Source organism: Salmo salar, chromosome ssa04 (assembly GCF_905237065.1).
Source record: "Salmo salar chromosome ssa04, Ssal_v3.1, whole genome shotgun sequence".
Classification (NCBI taxonomy): Eukaryota; Metazoa; Chordata; class Actinopteri; order Salmoniformes; family Salmonidae; genus Salmo; species Salmo salar.
The window spans coordinates 829,663-850,000 of NC_059445.1; the positions used below are offsets into that span (position 1 = coordinate 829,663).

General features: G+C 41.3%; 1 protein-coding gene across 1 annotated transcript in view; it reads right to left on the minus strand.

Annotated features, from left to right (window-relative positions):
* Positions 1 to 13,974: 13,974 nt before the first annotated feature.
* LOC106610478 (protocadherin-10) overlaps positions 13,975 to 20,338 on the minus strand; it is a 31,126-nt gene continuing 24,762 nt past the window's right edge. The window contains 2 exon segments of the mRNA XM_045716283.1: positions 13,975 to 15,383; positions 19,797 to 20,261. Of these exon segments, the coding sequence (XP_045572239.1) occupies positions 15,364 to 15,383; positions 19,797 to 20,261 (485 nt within the window). The 3' untranslated portion in view covers positions 13,975 to 15,363.

The following is a 20,338-nucleotide window of genomic DNA, read 5'->3' on the forward strand; positions in this document are numbered from 1 at the left end:
CCAACAGGTAACATGTTATATAGGACTGATGATGACCTACCACCAACAGGTAACATGTTATATAGTACTGATGATGACCCTCCACCAACAGGTAACATGTTATATAGGACTGATGATGACCTACCACCAACAGGTAACATGTTATATAGGACCGATTACGACCTACCAGACCAACAGGTAACAACATGTTATATAGGACTGATGATGACCTACCCCCAACAGGTAACAACATGTTATAATAGGACTGATGACGACATACCACCAACAGGTAACATGTTATATAGGACTGATGACGACCTACCACCAACAGGTAACATGTTATATAGGACTGATGATGACCTACCACCAACAGGTAACATGTTATATAGGACTGATGATGACCTACCACCAAAAGGTAACATGTTATATAGGACTGATGATGACCTACCACCAACAGGTAACATGTTATATAGGACTGATGATGACCTACCACCAACAGGTAACATGTTATATAGGACTGATGACGACATACCACCAACAGGTAACAACATGTTATATAGGACTGATGATGACCTACCACCAACAGGTAACAATATGTTATATAGGACTGATGATGACCTACCAGACCAAAAGGTAACATGTTATATAGGACTGATTGTGACCCACCTCCAACAGGTAACAACATGTTATATAGGACTGATGACGACCTACCAGACCAACAGGTAACATGTTATATAGGACTGATGATGACCTACCACCAACAGGTAACAACATGTTATATAGGACTGATGATGATCTACCACCAACAGGTAATAACATGTTATATAGGACTGATGATGACCTACCACCAACAGGTAATAACATGTTATATAGGACTGATGATGACCTACCACAAACAGGTAACATGTTATATAGGACTGATGATGACCTACCACACACAGGTAACATGTTATATATGACTGATGATGACCTACCACCAACAGGTAACAACATGTTATATATTACTGATGATGACCTACTTGGTGGTAGGTCATCATCAGTCCTATATAACATGTTACCTGGTGGTCTGGTAGGTCATCATCAGTCCTATATGACATGTTACCTGTTGGTCTGGTATGTCGTCATCAGTCCTATATAACATGTTGTTACCTGTTGGTCTGGTAGGTCGTCATCAGTCCTATATGACATGTTACCTGTTGGTCTGGTATGTCGTCATCAGTCCTATATAACATGTTGTTACCTGTTGGTGGTAGGTCGTCATCAGTCCTATATAACATGTTGTTACCTGTTGGAGGTGGGTCACCATCAGTCCTATATAACATGTTACCTGTTGGTCTGGTAGGTCATCATCAGTCATATATAACATGTTGTTACCTTTTGGTGGTAGGTCATCATCAGTCCTATATAACATGTTGTTACCTGTTGGTGGTAGGTCATCATCTGTCATATATAAAATGTTACCTGTTGGTGGTAGGTCATAATCAGTCCTATATAACATGATACCTGTTGGTGGTAGGTCATCATCAGTCCTATATAACATGTTGTTACCTGTTGGTCTGGTAGGTCATCATCAGTCCTATATAACATGTTGTTACCTGTTGGTGGTAGGTCATCATCAGTCCTATATAACATGATACCTGTTGGTGGTAGGTCATCATCGGTCCTATATAACATGTTGTTACCTGTTGGTCTGGTAGGTCATCATCAGTCCTATATAACATGTTGTTACCTGTTGGTGGTAGGTCATCATCAGTCCTATATAACATGTTGTTACCTGTTGGTGGTAGGTCATCATCAGTCCTATATAACATGATACCTGTTGGTGGTAGGTCATCATCAGTCCTATATAACATGTTGTTACCTGTTGGTCTGGTAGGTCATCATCAGTCCTATATAACATGTTGTTACCTGTTGGTGGTAGGTCATCATCAGTCCTATATAACATGTTGTTACCTGTTGGTGGTAGGTCATCATCAGTCCTATATAACATGTTGTTACCTGTTGGTGGTAGGTCATCATCAGTCCTATATAACATGTTGTTACCTGTTGGTGGTAGGTCATCATCAGTCCTATATAACATGTTACCTGTTGGTCTGGTAGGTCGTCATCAGTCCTATATAACATGTTACCTGTTGGTCTGGTAGGTCATCATCAGTCCTATATAACATGTTGTTGTTACTTGTTGGTGGTAGGTCATCATCAGTCCTATATAACATGTTATTACCTGTTGGTGGTAGGTCATCATCAGTCCTATATAACATGTTACCTGTTGGTGGTAGGTCATCATCAGTCCTATATAACATGTTATTACCTGTTGGTGGTAGGTCACCATCAGTCCTATATAACATGTTGTTGTTACCTGTTGGTGGTAGGTCATCATCAGTCCTATATAACATGTTGTTACTTGTTGGTGGTAGGTCGTCATCAGTCCTATATAACATGTTGTTACCTGTTGGTGGTAGGTCACCATCAGTCTTATATAACATGTTATTACCTGTTGGTGGTAGGTCATCATCAGTCCTATATAACATGTTGTTACCTGTTGGTGGTAGGTCGTCATCAGTCCTATATAACATGTTGTTACCTGTTGGTGGTAGGTCATCATCAGTCCTATATAACATGTTGTTACCTGTTGGTGGTAGGTCATCATCAGTCCTATATAACATGTTGTTACCTGTGGGTCTGGTTAGGAGAACATAAATCATCTACTACACGTCAAGATGTCACCTCGCCAGTTACAAGACACTTTATAGAACAAAATCATTGTATTAATGAATTCTGTTGCATCGGGATTGAAAGACATCATCCACACTGTAGAGGAGCTGACAACACATGACTCCAAAGACAATCAATGAGGAGATATACATTACATTATGTAAAGACAATCAATGTGGAGATATACATTACATTATGTAAAGACAATCAATGTGGAGATATACATTACATTATGTAAAGACAATCAATGAGGAGATATACATTACATTCTGTATCTCCACACGGAATAAACAAAGAATTAGATTTCACCCCCTTCCTATAAGACTGTTATCCATATCAGATTTTACATAATCGGTTTAAGAGTTGGCCCCACATATTTATGAACGTCTTTGCCTGATGTCCTTTGTGGTGGGCTCATGATATTGAATCCCATGAATTGACGTGATGTATTTAGGTGAGTGGACACCTGGGGTGATTGATTTGTGAGTTGCCCTTTGTGCCCGCTGTCATAGCCTATAATTCTGCATCTCGATGTGACTAATCTGTATCCAGGTAGAAAAGCAACATCCCTGATGACTGCATACCTGATTAGATACACCTGCTGCCCTTTGCAAAATACTGTTCTGAATTTAAATAAAATTGTACCTACACACTGAAGAAGAAGACCGTACGCTATCCCTGATGAAAATAATTAAAAACATTGAATAATGAAGTTAGCTTTATGCGACATCTTTTTGAGAGCAAACCCATTCCACCTCTTTGTTTGCCATTTGGGAAGCAGACTATTTCTATGGTTACAGTGACTGCGTGACCTCTACAGGGTCGTTCCCTTACTCTAGGTGAGGTCATGAGTCAGGGGCCTGATTCCGTCACCCCTGGTTATCAGATCACTGATTCCGTCACCGCCGGTTATCTCTACTTCCTGGATAGGATAGGGTGTGATGGAGGGGATTGAGGTGTGTGTGTCTCTGTGCGTCTGAGTGTGCCCGTGCATATTTGTGCGCACGTGCGTGCATGTGTGCGCGCGTGCGTGCGTGTGTGCGTGTGTGCGTGTGTGTGTGTGTGTGTGTGTGTGTGTGTGTGTGTGTGTGTGTGTGTGTGTGTGTGTGTGTGTGTGTGTGTGTGTGTGTGTGTGTGGTTGTGCGTGCGTGCGTGGTTGTGTGTGCGTGTGTGTGTGTGTTGGCAGAAGGGAGGAGGCAGTCTGCTGTAAAGAGATGGGTGGAGGCTGAATGGTAGTAAGAGTCAACAGGGTTAACCTTTGAGGAATGTGTTTTTTGACAGTCTTTCAGTACAGATAGGACGAGTCACCTAGAAAATAGGTATTTTCAAATTTGTTGAGGTTTAGAAAGGAAGGGTTCAGAGGCTTAAAGAGCAGAGAGAGGGATTACAGGTCAGCTACAGAGGATGTTGGTCAGAATGTGATGAGGTGCTTTAGGGACACACTAAAACAGAATAAAGAGAGATTGTGTTTGGAATGCAGTAGGTTACCCTTAACGTTCCTGCTCGTGATGATGAAGTGTGTGCTGTGTCTGTGAGGGAGTCCATACAGAACGTGCGAGCCTAGGCTGTGTGTGTAATTACATGGATTCCTGTGCAATCTGTGGATACCTGTTCAGATTGGAATGTTTCTACCTTGGGATTATATTGGGAATGGGGCAAGCTGTACCAATGTGGGTCGGTTGGAAAGGGCGATTGTAAGTCTATTTCTTCAAAGTAATGAAGTGTGTCTGAGGACTTAGAGGCTGTGTCTCAAGTGGCATCATACTCCCTATGTAGTGTGCTATTGTTGACTAGGTTCCACTACGTAGGGCATAGGATCCACTGCGTAGGGAATAGGGTGTGATTTAGAACACAGCCATAGACAGAGAGCTAGGTCATCTATATATAGGTCTTAAAGCAGCCTCCTTCATGTGAGGTGTTCCACAGGGCACTAAGTCAATTTCTAGTATGTGTATGTGATCCCTACGGGAACTGAACCAACAACCTTGATGTTGCTAATGCCACGCTCTTAGCAACTGAGCCACAGAGGACCCCAAGCTCACTCCAAGGCAGAAGGAGATGGATACACACACATTTTCTCTCTCCCTGAAAGAGGGAGATTTATAGAGAGAGAGATAACGAGAGAAAGGGTGAGGGGAAGATCGAAAGGGAGAGGGAAAGAGAGAGAGGGTAAGCCAGAAAGACTGAGGAGACAAGAAAAAGGGTGAGGAGAAGAGAGAGAGAGACAGAGAGAGACAGAGAGAGAGACAGAGAGAGAGAGAGAAACAGAGAGAACGAGAGACAGAAAGAGAGCGAGAGAGAGCGAGCGAGAGAAAGAGAGAGAGAAACAGAGAGAGCGAGAGACAGAAAGAGAGCGAGAGAGACAGAGAGAGAGCGAGAGAAAGAGAGAGAGAGAAAGAGAGAGAGAGACACAACCAGAGGGGAGAGAGAGAGAGAAAGAGAGAGAGGGAGACAGAAAGAGAGTGAGACAGAGACAGAGAGTGAGAGAGAAAGAGAGACAGAGAGAGACAGAGACAGAGAGAGAGAGAAAGAGAGAGACAGAGAGAGAGCGAGAGAAAGAGAGAGAGAGACACAACCAGAGTGGAGAGAGAGAGAAAAAGAGAGAGGGAGACAAAGAAAGTGAGACAGAGAGACAGAGACAGAGAGTGAGAGAGAAAGAGAGAGAGAGACAGAGAGAGACGGAGAGATAAAGGGATACGTTTAGTCACTATCACATGCATTACTCAGTGTTAACCCCTCGTGAGTATCCTGTGTCTGACATCACGCTGTCTGTTTGTTTGAAGGAGATCCTAGCCGACGGGGGGGGGGGGGGGAGATCTTGTGATAACAGCGATCACAGACTCTCTTTGTTGTTGGGCTAACTGAGAAGGATAACAGAACCACAGAAACAGACACACACACACACACTCTCACCCACACACACACACACTTTGTTCAACCAGCAGTCTAAATACTTAAAAGACAGCCTACCCCCTCAGCCCTCAAATGAAGTGGACACTTCTGATGAAGTATCATGGCGTCTGACGGGTTGACACTGGCAGGGCGAGGGGGCAAGGGAGGAAGGAAGGATTTTTAAAATGGAACACACCTGGCCGGAAATTCATCACTCGTTCATCCCGCGATGACTGTGTTTTCAGCCACTGGTGGCTTGTGGGTGCTTTATATGCGCTACAGTCAATTATGAGCGCATGTCTACTTATATTTAATATATAATTATTAATATACGCCTACATTATGATAGCTAGCAAATTAATTAGCTAACTAACGTTAGCCTGCCTAGCTACTTCTGAAGAAGGAAAATGTTTTATTTCTACAATTTCTAAAAGATAACCAAACAAAAACATATTTATTTTTTTACGAGACGTGTTTGTGCCGTCATGTGTATTAGAATCACAATTTATAACTTATCTGCATTAGTTTTTACTTGCACTTCTCCATAGATGTTGTTTTTAAGTTCCCCCAGACTTTTCTTAGCGGATGTACAATCGTCGCAAATTGAATTATTGGGAGTTTCGGACCCCGGAGCGAATGTAATTGTACACTCGCAAAGCCGACTAAAAACTAGGGCTGAGGGGCTTACGTTGCAAACATTTGGACTGCCCTCCAAGATGGCGATGGGGATTCCCCCAAGGGCGTAAGACGAGGGTAAGTGGACTAGGGTGTGTTTTTTACAGTTTTTTTTACAATAGCTAGGACCCATTTCTCAATATTTAGGTCACTTTTTCAAAACTCTTCACAGTTCTCCTAACCAACTTTCAGCTTGACACAGCAGTTCATTTCACATCCAAAATGCACTAAAACTACCAAATCACTTCATACATGTCTCAAATCAACTCGTTCTTCCATAACAGTAGCAAAGGTTGTCACCCAACAAGCACACTGTCACTCATAAAACAATGACCTAAACATCACTAACAACAGGCAGCATTACACAATGTTTTCTATACATAACAATAATGACACCTCTCTACTGTTTATAATTCACTGTAGTATATGTTACAATAATGACACCTCTCTACTGTTTATAATTCACTGTAGTATATGTTACAGGAATGATACCTCTCTACTGTTTATAATTCACTGTAGTATATGTTACAGGAATGACACCTCTCTACTGTTTATAATTCACTGCAGTATATGTTACAGGAATGACACCTCTCTACTGTTTATAATTCACTGTAGTATATGTTACAATAATGACACCTCTCTACTGTTTACAATTCACTGTAGTATATGTTACAGGAATGACACCTCTCTACTGTTTACAATTCACTGTAGTATATGTTACAGGAATGACACCTCTCTACTGTTTACAATTCACTGCAGTATATGTTACAGGAATGACACCTCTCTACTGTTTACAATTCACTGCAGTATATGTTACAGGAATGACACCTCTCTACTGTTTATAATTCACTGCATTATATGTTACAGGAATGACACTTCTCTACTGTTTATAATTCACTGCATTATATGTTACAGGAATGACACCTCTCTACTGTTTATAATTCAATGCATTATATGTTACAGGAATGACACCTCTCTACTGTTTATAATTCACTGCAGTATATGTTACAGGAATGACACCTCTCTACTGTTTATAATTCACTGCAGTATATGTTACAGGAATGACACCTCTCTACTGTTTATAATTCACTGTAGTATATGTTACAGGAATGACACCTCTCTACTGTTTACAATTCACTGCAGTATATGTTACAGGAATGACACCTCTCTACTGTTTACAATTCACTGCAGTATATGTTACAGGAATGACACCTCTCTACTGTTTATAATTCACTGCAGTATATGTTACAGGAATGTATCAGACATCATGCAATATGCTTCAGTATGTTTTATGTCATTTTATGGCATTAAGTGATTCCAAAATACAGTAATTTGTATATACACCATCTACCGATACAGATACAGTAGCAATACTAGTCAACCCTGTCTTCTGCATTTGGCCACAGGTTCTCATCCACGTCACATCTTATGTCATCTTGGGCAATACACCTAGTAAAGAGTCTTCTGGCATGCCTGGTCCACACCACTCTGTGTCTGAGTCTTCTGGCATGCCTGGTCCAAAATAGTCTTTGCATGCTGGTAAACAAATTGCAGAAGTTGTCAACACTCTGTTGAGTCTTCTGGCATGCCTGGTCCAAACCACTCTGTGTCTGAGTCTTCTGGCATGCCTGGTCCAAACCACTCTGTACGAGTCCTGGCATGCCTGGTCCAAACCACTCTGTGTCTGAGTCTTCTGGCATGCCTCGTCCAAACCACTCTGTGACTGAGTCTTCTGGCATGCCTGGTCCACACCACTCTGTGACTGAGTCTTCTGGTATGCCTGGTCCAAACCACTCTGTGACTGAGTCTTCTGGCATGCCTGGTCCAAACCACTATGTGACTGAGTCTTCTGGCATGCCTGGTCCACACCACTATGTGTCTGAGTCTTCTGGTATGCCTGGTCCAAACCACTCTGTGACTGAGTCTTCTGGCATGCCTGGTCCAAACCACTCTGTGACTGAGTCTTCTGGCATGCCTGGTCCAAACCACTCTCTGACTGCACGGGACTGGTGAAATGCCACATTGTCCCATACAATTACAAATGTTGGCCGATTTGGCCTCACTGCAACCCTTTCCTCACCTGGCACAACCCTTCCATAGAGGTCACCCAGGAATGACATGAGAAGCTCGGCCCAACTAGTGGTTTGTGTAACAGGAATCCATCAGAGGATACTGCTGCACACATTGTGATGTTGGCACCCCTCTGGCCCGGGACATCCACTGTGGCTCTTTTCCCAATCACATTCCTTCCTCACCACCGTGTTCTGGCCAGGATGAAACCAGCCTCATCCACAAAGATGAATATGTGGGGTGTTTGTCTGGCATCAATCTCCATGACTCTCTAAAATAAATCCACAAGGAAACATAAGAGTTAGGCTGTTACAGTAGTTTACATTATACCTAAAAACATATCATTGTGTGTCTCTGCCCTGTTTGGTTTAGTTCAAAACCAGTTGTGTATTTTATAGTCATCTTACCTGGACATATTGGACCTGAGATGCTTGACTCGTTCAGAGTTCCTGTCAAAGGGAACAGTGTACAACTGCTTCATCCTGACTTGATGTTGTTTCAGGACTCTAGAAATAGTTATGGTTACATTGTGAATATTTCCAAACGTAATGTTGTCTGTCAACACTCTGTCCCGAATCTCTGTGAGTTTTATGCCATTGTTTCTGATGACCATATCAACGGTTGCAGTTTCCTGCACAGCAGTGAGAATCCTACCTCTCCTGCCTGTGGGAGGTAACTGTTGGGTCCTAAGCAGAAATACAAAAACAACTACCGGTACACACAAATGGGTTTGGAGGCTTTGCTCAATTTACTTTTGTAATGTGCAGTTCAGTCAGATGCCATTTCAGAATGCACATCTTACCTGTTTGTTTTGCCGGAAATTTCTCACAATAGATGTTACTGTTGAGAGTTGCAGATTTGGCTGCACTCAGACCAGCCTCTCTCATTGATAGACCATGATTTATTACATGATCAATTATAGTAGCCCTAATCTCATCTGAGACAACAGCTGTTGATCTTCCTCTCAGTCTTCTTCCACCACGCGTACGTACTCCTCTCCCTCTCCCAGCCACTCTTCTTCCTCTGTCAGCCACTTCTCTATCTCTGGCTGGGTCCATGTTTACATTACAGTACAGCATTATTCCTCAGATGTCTCCTATTCTATAGATGGTAATGTCATTGACAGACTAACACCTGGGTCCATGTTTACATTACAGTACAGCATTATTCCGCAGATGTCTCCTTTTGTATAGATGGTAATGTAATTGACAGACTAACACCTGGGCAGGTGTTCAGCTACAATGGGAATCAGCTGTGGTTGGTCTAATTGTTTTGATAGTATTTCATTATTTAGATGTGGAATATATTTCAATACGGTATTAATGTAGAAATGTAGTAAATTGCTGTCTCATTCAATGTTGTGTTATGTTAGGTTTGGAACTTAAGTTTAACAGTTTTGAACAGAGTATGTAAACATGTGCAAACTGGCCTGTAGGTACATGGAGTTTTGGTGGTGGTTGTGTCTGAGTGAGAAAATAATTAATGACATTTAAAAGATGTAATCATTGAATGCATTCTGTGACAAAGAAATGAAAAATGATCCTCAGTTTACACACATAGACTGTTGTTGTGCTCACTGTGGGAAGAGTTTAGAAAAAGTGACTTAAGTATTGAGAAATGGGTCCTAAGTGTTGAGACCGCAGCCCCAGTCTAACTCTCTGTCTGCTCCCAGATACCACTCTATTATAATACACTACATAACCAGGGCACATAGGGTTCCATTTGGGACACATCCTCTGTATGTGTAGGGCTTTCAAAGGCACTGGTGTTTAGCATCACTGTAGTGTAGTCTTCTGCTTCATATTCTGTACTGTCATGTCTTCCCCAATGGCATACAGCTAATGACAGAAAAAACTTTCATGTTATTATTTATGAATAACTGTGTGTGTGTGTGTGCGTGCGTGCGTGCGTGCGTGCATGCGTGCGTGTGTCTGCGTGACTGTGTGTGATTGTATGAATAACTTTGATATCTAGCTCCTAGTTTTGATAGTCTAGCTCATAGTTTTGATAGTCTAGCTCCTAGTTTTGATAGTCTAGCTCATAGTTTTGATAGTCTAGCTCATAGTTTTGATAGTTTAGCTCATAGTTTTGATAGTTTAGCTCATAGTTTTGATAGTCTAGCTCATAGTTTTGATAGCCTAGCTCATAGTTTTGATAGTCTAGCTCATAGTTTTGATAGTCTAGCTCATAGTTTTGATAGTCTAGCTCCTAGTTTTGATAGTCTAGCTCATAGTTTTGATAGTTTAGCTCATAGTTTTGATAGTTTAGCTCATAGTTTTGATAGTCTAGCTCATAGTTTTGATAGTCTAGCTCATAGTTTTGATAGCCTAGCTCATAGTTTTGATAGTCTAGCTCATAGTTTTGATAGCCTAGCTCATAGTTTTGATAGTCTAGCTCATAGTTTTGATAGTCTAGCTCATAGTTTTGATAGTCTAGCTCATAGTTTTGATAGTCTAGCTCATAGTTTTGATAGTCTAGCTCATAGTTTTGATAGTTTAGCACATAGTTTTGATAGTCTGGCTCATAGTTTTGATAGTCTAGCTCATAGTTTTGATAGTCTAGCTCATAGTTTTGATAGTCTAGCTCATAGTTTTGATAGTCTAGCTCATAGTTTTGATAGTCTAGCTCATAGTTTTGATAGTTTAGCACATAGTTTTGATAGTCTGGCTCATAGTTTTGATAGTCTAGCTCATAGTTTTGATATCTAGCTCATAGTTTTCATAGTCTAGCTCATAGTTTTGATATCTAGCTCATAGTTTTGATAGTCTAGCTCATAGTTTTGATATCTAGCTCATAGTTTTGATATCTAGCTCATAGTTTTGATAGTCTAGCTCTTAGTTTTGATAGTGTCTCGATCTGTACAACGTGAACACAGATAGATACAAATAAGACACCAGGCCTCAGCTATGGTAAGACTGATGTTGCCACCAGTCCTAAGCTATGGTAAGACTGATGTTGACCCCAGTCCTAAGCTATGGTAAGACTGATGTTGACACCAGGCCTCAGCTATGGTAAGACTGATGTTGACACCAGGCCTCAGCTATGGTAAGACTGATGTTGACACCAGTCCTAAGCTATGGTAAGACTGATGTTGACACCAGGCCTCAGCTATGGTAAGACTGATGTTGACACCAGTCCTAAGCTATGGTAAGACTGATGTTGACACCAGGCCTCAGCTATGGTAAGACTGATGTTGACACCAGGCCTCAGCTATGGTAAGACTGATGTTGACACCAGGCCTCAGCTATGGTAAGACTGATGTTGACACCAGGCCTCAGCTATGGTAAGACTGATGTTGACACCAGGCCTCAGCTATGGTAAGACTGATGTTGACACCAGGCCTCAACTATGGTAAGACTGATGTTGACACCAGGCCTCAGCTATGGTAAGACTGATGTTGACACCAGGCCTCAGCTATGGTAAGACTGATGTTGACACCAGGCCTCAGCTATGGTAAGACTGATGTTGACACCAGGCCTCAGCTATGGTAAGACTGATGTTGACACCAGGCCTCTACTATGGTAAGACTGATGTTGTGGTCTCTCCTCTTCCATACACATGATGGCGACGTCCAACATCCCAACGTGGAAAATGATCAGTCACAGTTTACTCCAGAGATGGGCAAGTCTGGTCCATGTGGGGCCTGCTGCTTTCAATTCTGTTAGTTCAGATCTGGTAAACTAGGTGTATTAAACCAGGAAACCAGTGTCTGATCTTGATCTGGTAGACTAGGTGTGTTAAACCAGGAAACCAGTGTCTGATCTAGATCTGGTAGACTAGGTGTGTTAAACCAGGAAACCAGTGTCTGATCTTGATCTGGTAGACTAGGTGTGTTAAACCAGGAAACCAGTGTCAGATCTAGATCTGGTAGACTAGGTGTGTTAAACCAGGAAACCAGTGTCTGATCTAGATCTGGTAGACTAGGTGTATTAAACCAGTTGTGTGAATTTAAGTTTTGTGTGAAAGACAGAACCAGCTGACATTCAGGCTCCACAAGGACCAACGTGCCCATCTCTGCTCTCCTTAAAGCTGCTTCTTATGATGATCTGTTTCCCTTATGAACGTATTCATAACGCCATATAGAAGATCTGTTTCCCTTATGAACGTATTCATAACGCCATATAGAAGATCTGTTTCCCTTATGAATGTATTCATAACACCATATAGAAGATCTGTTTCCCTTATGAACGTATTCATAACACCATATAGAAGATCTGTTTCCCTTATGAACGTATTCATAACACCATATAGAAGATCTGTTTCCCTTATGAACGTATTCATAACACCATATAGAAGATCTGTTTCCCTTATGAACGTATTCATAACACCATATAGAAGATCTGTTTCCCTTATGAACGTATTCATAACACCATATAGAAGATCTGTTTCCCTTGTGAACGTATTCATAACACCATATAGAAGATCTGTTTCCCTTATGAACGTATTCATAACACCATATAGAAGATCTGTTTCCCTTATGAACGTATTCATAACACCATATAGAAGATCTGTTTCCCTTATGAACGTATTCATAACACCATATAGAAGATCTGTTTCCCTTATGAACGTATTCATAACGCCATATAGAAGATCTGTTTCCCTTATGAACGTATTCATAACGCCATATAGTTCATCTGTTTCCCTTATGAACGTATTCATAACGCCATATAGAAGATCTGTTTCCCTTATGAACGTATTCATAACACCATATAGAAGATCTGTTTCCCTTATGAACGTATTCATAACACCATATAGAAGATCTGTTTCCCTTATGAACGTATTCATAACACCATATAGAAGATCTGTTTCCCTTATGAACGTATTCATAACACCATATAGAAGATCTGTTTCCCTTATGAACGTATTCATAACACCATATAGAAGATCTGTTTCCCTTATGAACGTATTCATAACACCATATAGAAGATCTGTTTACCTTATGAACGTATTCATAACACCATATAGAAGATCTGTTTCCCTTATGAACGTATTCATAACGCCACATAGAAGATCTGTTTCCCTTATGAACGTATTCATAACGCCACATAGAAGATCTGTTTCCCTTATGAACGTATTCATAACGCCATATAGAAGATCTGTTTCCCTTATGAACGTATTCATAACGCCATATAGAAGCAAAGCGTTAGTGTTAGGAAGGCCTTTTCATAACGCCTTACGACTGCATCCAAAAGGTTCTACTAATATAATTCTAACGCATTATAACTATTCAGAAGCCGAGCGTCACCAAAAAGGAGCAAAGAAAAACATCAGCCTAAACCTTGGAGTGAAGGGGCGGAGTCTTTGCATAGTGAAGCCACGCCCTCTATGTTTAATGAATACAAGTTCTTGATTTTAGCACTTGGAATCAGTTGGTATTGACAGTACTGCATGGTGGATAAGAAACTAACCAATGGTTACACAGTTTCAGAAAAGTATATCTTATATATAGATATGTATATATATATATATATAAGAGAGAGAGAGAGAGATGTATATTCATTTATAGGCTAAGCTTTAAAATAGCACAGTAAACACTTTGCACACATGATATAAACCACAACATTTCTCTGGTTTGTTAAGTTCCTCTCAGACCAATGTTATGGAGGGAGGTCGCCCAAAGAAGCATGAACTCAACTAGCCGTGTTGTAGGCAATTTTGTTGTAGTTGTTCTTTACTGTAAAGTCAGAATACTGGAGATTCAGAACACTTGGACCGCACAGAGAAAACAACAGGAAAAAAACAAGAGAAGTTATAAAAACAGTCAAGTAGAGATATTGAATTTGTATAATAGTTCACATCATTTCTGGGGGTTTTCTCTCTCTCTCTCTCTCTCTCTCTCTCTCACTCTGACTCTCTCACGCACCATCTCTTTCCCTCCATTTCTCTCTCCCCCTCCTCTCATCCTTCATTCCTGTACAGTTGGTGTAGTGGTGACAGTAGAAACAGCTAAAGGGCTCATAGTGATGGTTGGTTGAAGTTTGTACAGAAACGTTTCTTTTTGTGTAAACAGGCACACACAGATGGACTAGACGGGGGGGGGTGTACCCCATGGCCACGACCCCCCTAGTCACCGACAACAAAATGTCTGTTTGTGTTGTTCATCAGTATTTCTTGGATTCCTCTTTGTCTATTGTCTATTTTCGGAACCCTTGGTTTATAAGTCCAGTTGATACACCCTCCCTGCATCCCTTTCTTAAACACAGTGGTTTTCTTCCATCGTTCGTCCTTTGGCTTTGGGCCCGGGGTCTCAGGCCTGCTGAGATGAAATTAAGGCCTACTATGGTCCTAGAAGTTCCTTCTACACCTTGGTTCTACAGTTCCAGTTCTAGAGTTCTTCTGTTCTACAGTTCCAGTTCTAGACTTCTTCTGTTTTACAGTTCCAGTTCTAGAGTTCTTCTGTTCTACAGTTCCAGTTCTAGAGTTCTTCTGTTCTACAGTTCCAGTTCTACAGTTCTTCTGTTCTACAGTTCCAGTTCTAGACTTCTTCTGTTTTACAGTTCCAGTTCTAGAGTTCTTCTGTTCTACAGTTCCAGTTCTACAGTTCTTCTGTTCTACAGTTCCAGTTCTAGAGCTCTTCTGTTCTACAGTTCCAGTTCTAGAGTTCTTCTGTTTTACAGTTCCAGTTCTAGAGCTCTTCTGTTCTACAGTTCCAGTTCTAGAGTTCTTCTGTTTTACAGTTCCAGTTCTAGAGCTCTTCTGTTTTACAGTTCCAGTTCTAGAGGTTGTCTTCAGTTCCACAGCTACAGTTCTAGAGTTCTTCTGTTTTACATTTGCAAGTCTAGATTTCTTTCTCCAGCACTTTGTCCTGCTGTCTCCCGTGGCGATGGAGATGAAAGGTTCCATTCTAGCTGGCCACTCCCAGATAATGAAGTTTCAAAACAAGCCCATGGTCTGGTTGTCATAGATTTGTTTGTGTTTGGTTGTTTTCTCTCTCTCTCTTTCTCTCTCTCTTTCTCTAACGTTGCCGCCAATGTTGGCCGGTTCTCTATTGTGCAAATTCACGCTGTCTCTGGTAGGTCCACTCGGAACGAGCTAGCAAATCCTTTTGTGGGCTGCAAGGCAAGAGAAAACACACTTGTTAGACAAATGGTGTCTATCCCTCTCTCTTGCTCTTTTATTCTGTACATTTTAAAATAATCATCATGGCCATTAGCACAAGGGTTGTGTCCCAAATGACAACCTATACCCTAAGTAGTGCACAACTTTTGACCAGGGCCTTATGTGGCCACTATAGGGACTAGGGTGCCATTTGGGATGCACTCCTGGTGTTTTACCTGTCCTTATATGGTCTGTCCAGAAAACCTCCTGGCCCTAATTATAAACTACAACAAGACTATAATAACTGGTTATAAACTACGACCAGACTATAATAACTGGTTATAAACTACAACCAGACTATAATAACTGGTTATAAACTACAACCAGAATATAATAACTGTTATAAACTACAACCGGACTATAATAACTGGTTATAAACTACAACCGGACTATAATAACTGGTTATAAACTACAACCAGACTATAATAACTGTTATAAACTACAACTAGACTATAACAACTGGTTATAAACTACAACCAGACTATAATAACTGGTTATAAAATACAACCGGACTATAATAACTGGTTATAAACTACAACCGGACTATAATAACTGGTTATAAACTACAACTAGACTATAACAACTGGTTATAAACTACAACCAGACTATAATAACTAGTTACAAACTACAACCAGACTATAACAACTGGTTATAAACTACAACCAGACCATAACAACTGGTTATAAACTACAACCAGACCATAACAACTGGTTATAAACTACAGGTTATGTCAGAATTTGGCTAAAGCAGAGACACTATAGTTGATGTTAAAGGGGCAATCTGGGGTTCAAACACCAACATTTTTTGGTAAACAGTTGAGGGATGGTTGAACTACAGTTGAGGGATGGTTGAACTACAGTTGAGGGATGGTTGAACTACAGTTGAGGGATGGTTGAACTACAGTTGAGGGATGGTTGAACTATAGTTGAGGGATGGTTTAACTACAGTTGTGGGATGGTTGAACTACAGTTGGACTAAAGTCATGGGGCATTTCTAAGATACAGTCTTCAATAATCAATGGCTATAGTCCGATATCTTTCATTGACACGTCCAAAATGTGATGTTGGTACCAATCCCAGATTGCTCAGATATGAAGCAGACAGAAGGGAATGAAGCTGTTCTTGTAATTATCTATGCTCCGTAGCACAGCACCAAATGACAAGGCACAACACACACACACACACATATTTTATGTTCATCTATACTTGTGGGGACCTATAACTATTTTCCATTCAAAATCCTATTTCCCCTAACCCCTAAACCTAACCATTAACCTTAACCCTAACCCTAACCCCTAACCCTAACCTGTAACCCTAACCCTAACCATTAACCTTAACCCTAACCCCTAACCCTAACCTGTAACCCTAACCCCTAACCCTAACCATTAACCTTAAACCTAACCCTAACCCCTAACCCTAACCTGTAACCCTAACCCCTAACCCTAAACCTAAACCTAACCCTAACCCTAACCCTAACCCCTAAACCTAACCCTAACCTGTAGCCCTAACCCCTAACCCTAAACCTAATCCTAACCTGTAACCCTAACCCTAACCTGTAACCCTAACCCCTAAACCTAACCCTAACCTGTAACCGTAACCCCTAACCCTAAACCCAACCCTAACCTGTAACCCTAACCCCTAAACCTAACCCTAACCTGTAACCCTAACCCTAACCTGTAACCCTAACCCCTAAACCTAACCCTAACCCCTAAACCTAACCATTAACCTCAACCCTAACCCTAACCCCTAACCCTAACCTGTAACCCTAACCCTAAACCTAACCCTAACCCCTAAACCTAACCCTAACCTGTAGCCCTAACCCCTAACCCTAACCCTAACCTGTAACCCTAACCCTAACCTGTAACCCTAACCCTAACCCTAACCCCTAAACCTAACCCTAACCTGTAACCGTAACCCCTAACCCTAAACCCAACCCTAACCTGTAACCCTAACCCCTAAACCTAACCCTAACCTGTAACCCTAACCCTAACCTGTAACCCTAACCCTAACCCCTAACCCTAACCTGTAACCCTAACCCCTAAACCTAACCCTAACCTGTAACCCTAACCCTAAACCTAACCTGTAACCCTAACCCTAACCCCTAAACCTAACCCTAACCTGTAACCCTAAACCCGTAACCCTAACCCGTAACCCTAACCTTAACCCGTAACCTTAACCCAAACCTAAATCTAACGCCTAACTCTAAACGTAACCACTAACCCCGTACCCTTACCCTAACCCTAAACCTAACCCCTAGGTGTGAATGGAAAAGGGTAGGAGAAAGCATTGACTGTGGGAGTTAGTGAGGGCCTAATTAAGAGAGCTGGAGGGGCCACTGACATGAGGAGGAAGTTCAACAAAAAATGTATGTATTTATTTGCTCAATCTGGTTTTGTCTTTTTTTTATATTTTATATTTCATTATATTACATCAAGCCCTTTAACACTTTTCTCTGTAGAACTTAATCCTGTCATCCCTTGGTGGGATTTCCAATGATGTACTTACTTATTTAATTATTTATCTATTCATTTCACTGATTCAGTTTGCATGCCTTATAATATTAATAATATTAATATAATATTTGTTTTTAAAATTCAACTTTTTTACCCTCAGAAGTTTATTAATAATTGTCTTCCTCCTGTTGTTGAACTGTGATGGGTGACCCCTATAGACCCCTATAGACCCCTATCGGCCTCTCATGTTCTCCCACCCTCTCCAGACCGGTCTGATGTACAGTATAGAAACAGGGAAGAAAGTTGCAATAGGCCCGTGCAACCCAAGGTTTTACAACAGCAGAAACAGAAACCCTCTTAAACCTAAACCAAACCCCTAAGACTAACATAGTCTTCGTCCTCATGGGGATGTGGGAATTGTCCCCACTAGGGAGAATCTTCCTTGTTGTACAATCCATGGGGAGACTTTGGGGGATTTCAGGTCCCCGCAAGGATAGAAGAACCAACCCATACATCAAACACACACACACACACACACACACACACACACACACACACACACACACACACACACACACACACACACACACACACACACACACACACACACACACACACACACACACACGTAGATCCAGACAGACACACTCACACAGCATGCCCTAAAATGTAGATTCACAATTTACAGCAGCGTGTTAATTTAGCAGAGGAGCTGCTCGTTATGTAACTAAGTGTTAAAACATGGTTAAAAACAAACGTCTTCACTCCCTGCCAGTTTAATGATGTCCTGGCGTTGTAGCTCTTTATGTTTCCATAGAAGCACGTGGCAAATGGTACCCTACACCTTACATAGCGCATTTCATTTAACAAGGTCCCACAGAGCTCTGGTCAAAAGCAGTACACTACATAGGGAATAGGGTGCCATTTCTGACGCATACCATAGTGAGAAGAGACTACTAGGTGGAAGGACAATCAGTAGTTGTGCAGGAAGGTGTTTTTAGAAAAAGAATGCCGTTTTTTATCGATGAGTCGTAGGCTACGTCCCTGTTCCCTACTTTTCACCAGGACCCAGGGGGAAATAGGGTGCGACTTCAGAGGCATGTCTAGTATGACTGTGAGCAGACACCAGACTACATTATAATATTACTACTGCTCAGTACATGTTTTGTAGAAGAATAACCTTGTTTTCTAGTTTTCGGTGAACATGTCAAAACAGAAAAAAGTGTTGAGATGTCTAATCTGACCTTGTTTGCTAAGCAGTGGTTCACTGATAGAAAAAAAGGCCGAAGAACTATAGTTGAGAAAATCTGCTAATAGAACAAGTAGATAGTATATATATAGGGGGGACAGGAAAGAAAAAGGTGGCCACAAACACATTTTTGAATCAAAAGTTGATTTCTTTTTATTTGTTATTATTTCAAACAATAAATATGGTGAAGGATTTAGGAGGTCAGAGAAATATATAGTGGGGTTTAGGAGAAGGGTTACATTTAGAAAGAATCAAACAACTAAATGTTTACTTCAATTGCATTTCTGAACAGAAAATACACCAATAAAAAAGCAATAAACTATCTCAATTTCAAAAAGTATCTTTTAAAAAATTTTATCAGATCAGAAGTTATTTGCAAAAGTATATTTAAAAAATATTATCAAATCAGAATTTCTTTAAAAAGTATATTTTATAACTATTATCAGATCAGAGTATCTTTTAAAAAGTATCTTTTAAAAATATGATCAGATCAGAATTTCTATGATTTTTATATTTTTTATATATTTACAGATCAGAGTTTTTTTCCAAAGTATATTTTAAAAAATATTATCAGATCAGAATATCTTTCAGAAAGTTGCTAATATGGATAGTGGACCAGGCCAAAGTCTGTGGGCTGTAGTGACGTAGTCTGGTACTCATACTCACAGAAGGTGGGTTTGTATGGTAGCGGTAGTGTACCCCTTAAGGACTCATAGTCTTTCCTCTCTAGCGTGGTGTCTGTAGTAGTAGTGGCAGTAGCTCTAGCTGTAGCTGGGCTGTTGTGTTGGAGATGTAGCTGATGTGACTGGTGGAGGTGGTGGTGGTGGAGGTGGTGCATTGACCGTGGCAGTGTGGTGCATCCGCCGCCATCTTTTCCGAACGTAGAGAATGACCTATCAGAGGTGGTGAGGTCAGAAGTCAGCGTAAGGTCGTTGTCGTGGTGACCGGACGCGGCGGTGGCGGGTACCTCAGTGTTCGGCACGGAGTCCATGCCTGGCACGTGCAGGTTGCTACGGTAGTCGCCACCGGTGCCCTGGCGACCGTCGCCAGCGACGAAAGCTGGCATCCAGCAGCGGTCAGAGTGACCCAGGGCCTTACACTCCTCTGTACAGTTAGAGAAGAGATCTGTACCTACAGGGAGGGAAGGAGGAGAGGTGGGTGGGTGGTGGGAGGGAGGGTGAGAGGAGAGGTGGGTGGGTGGGAGGAAG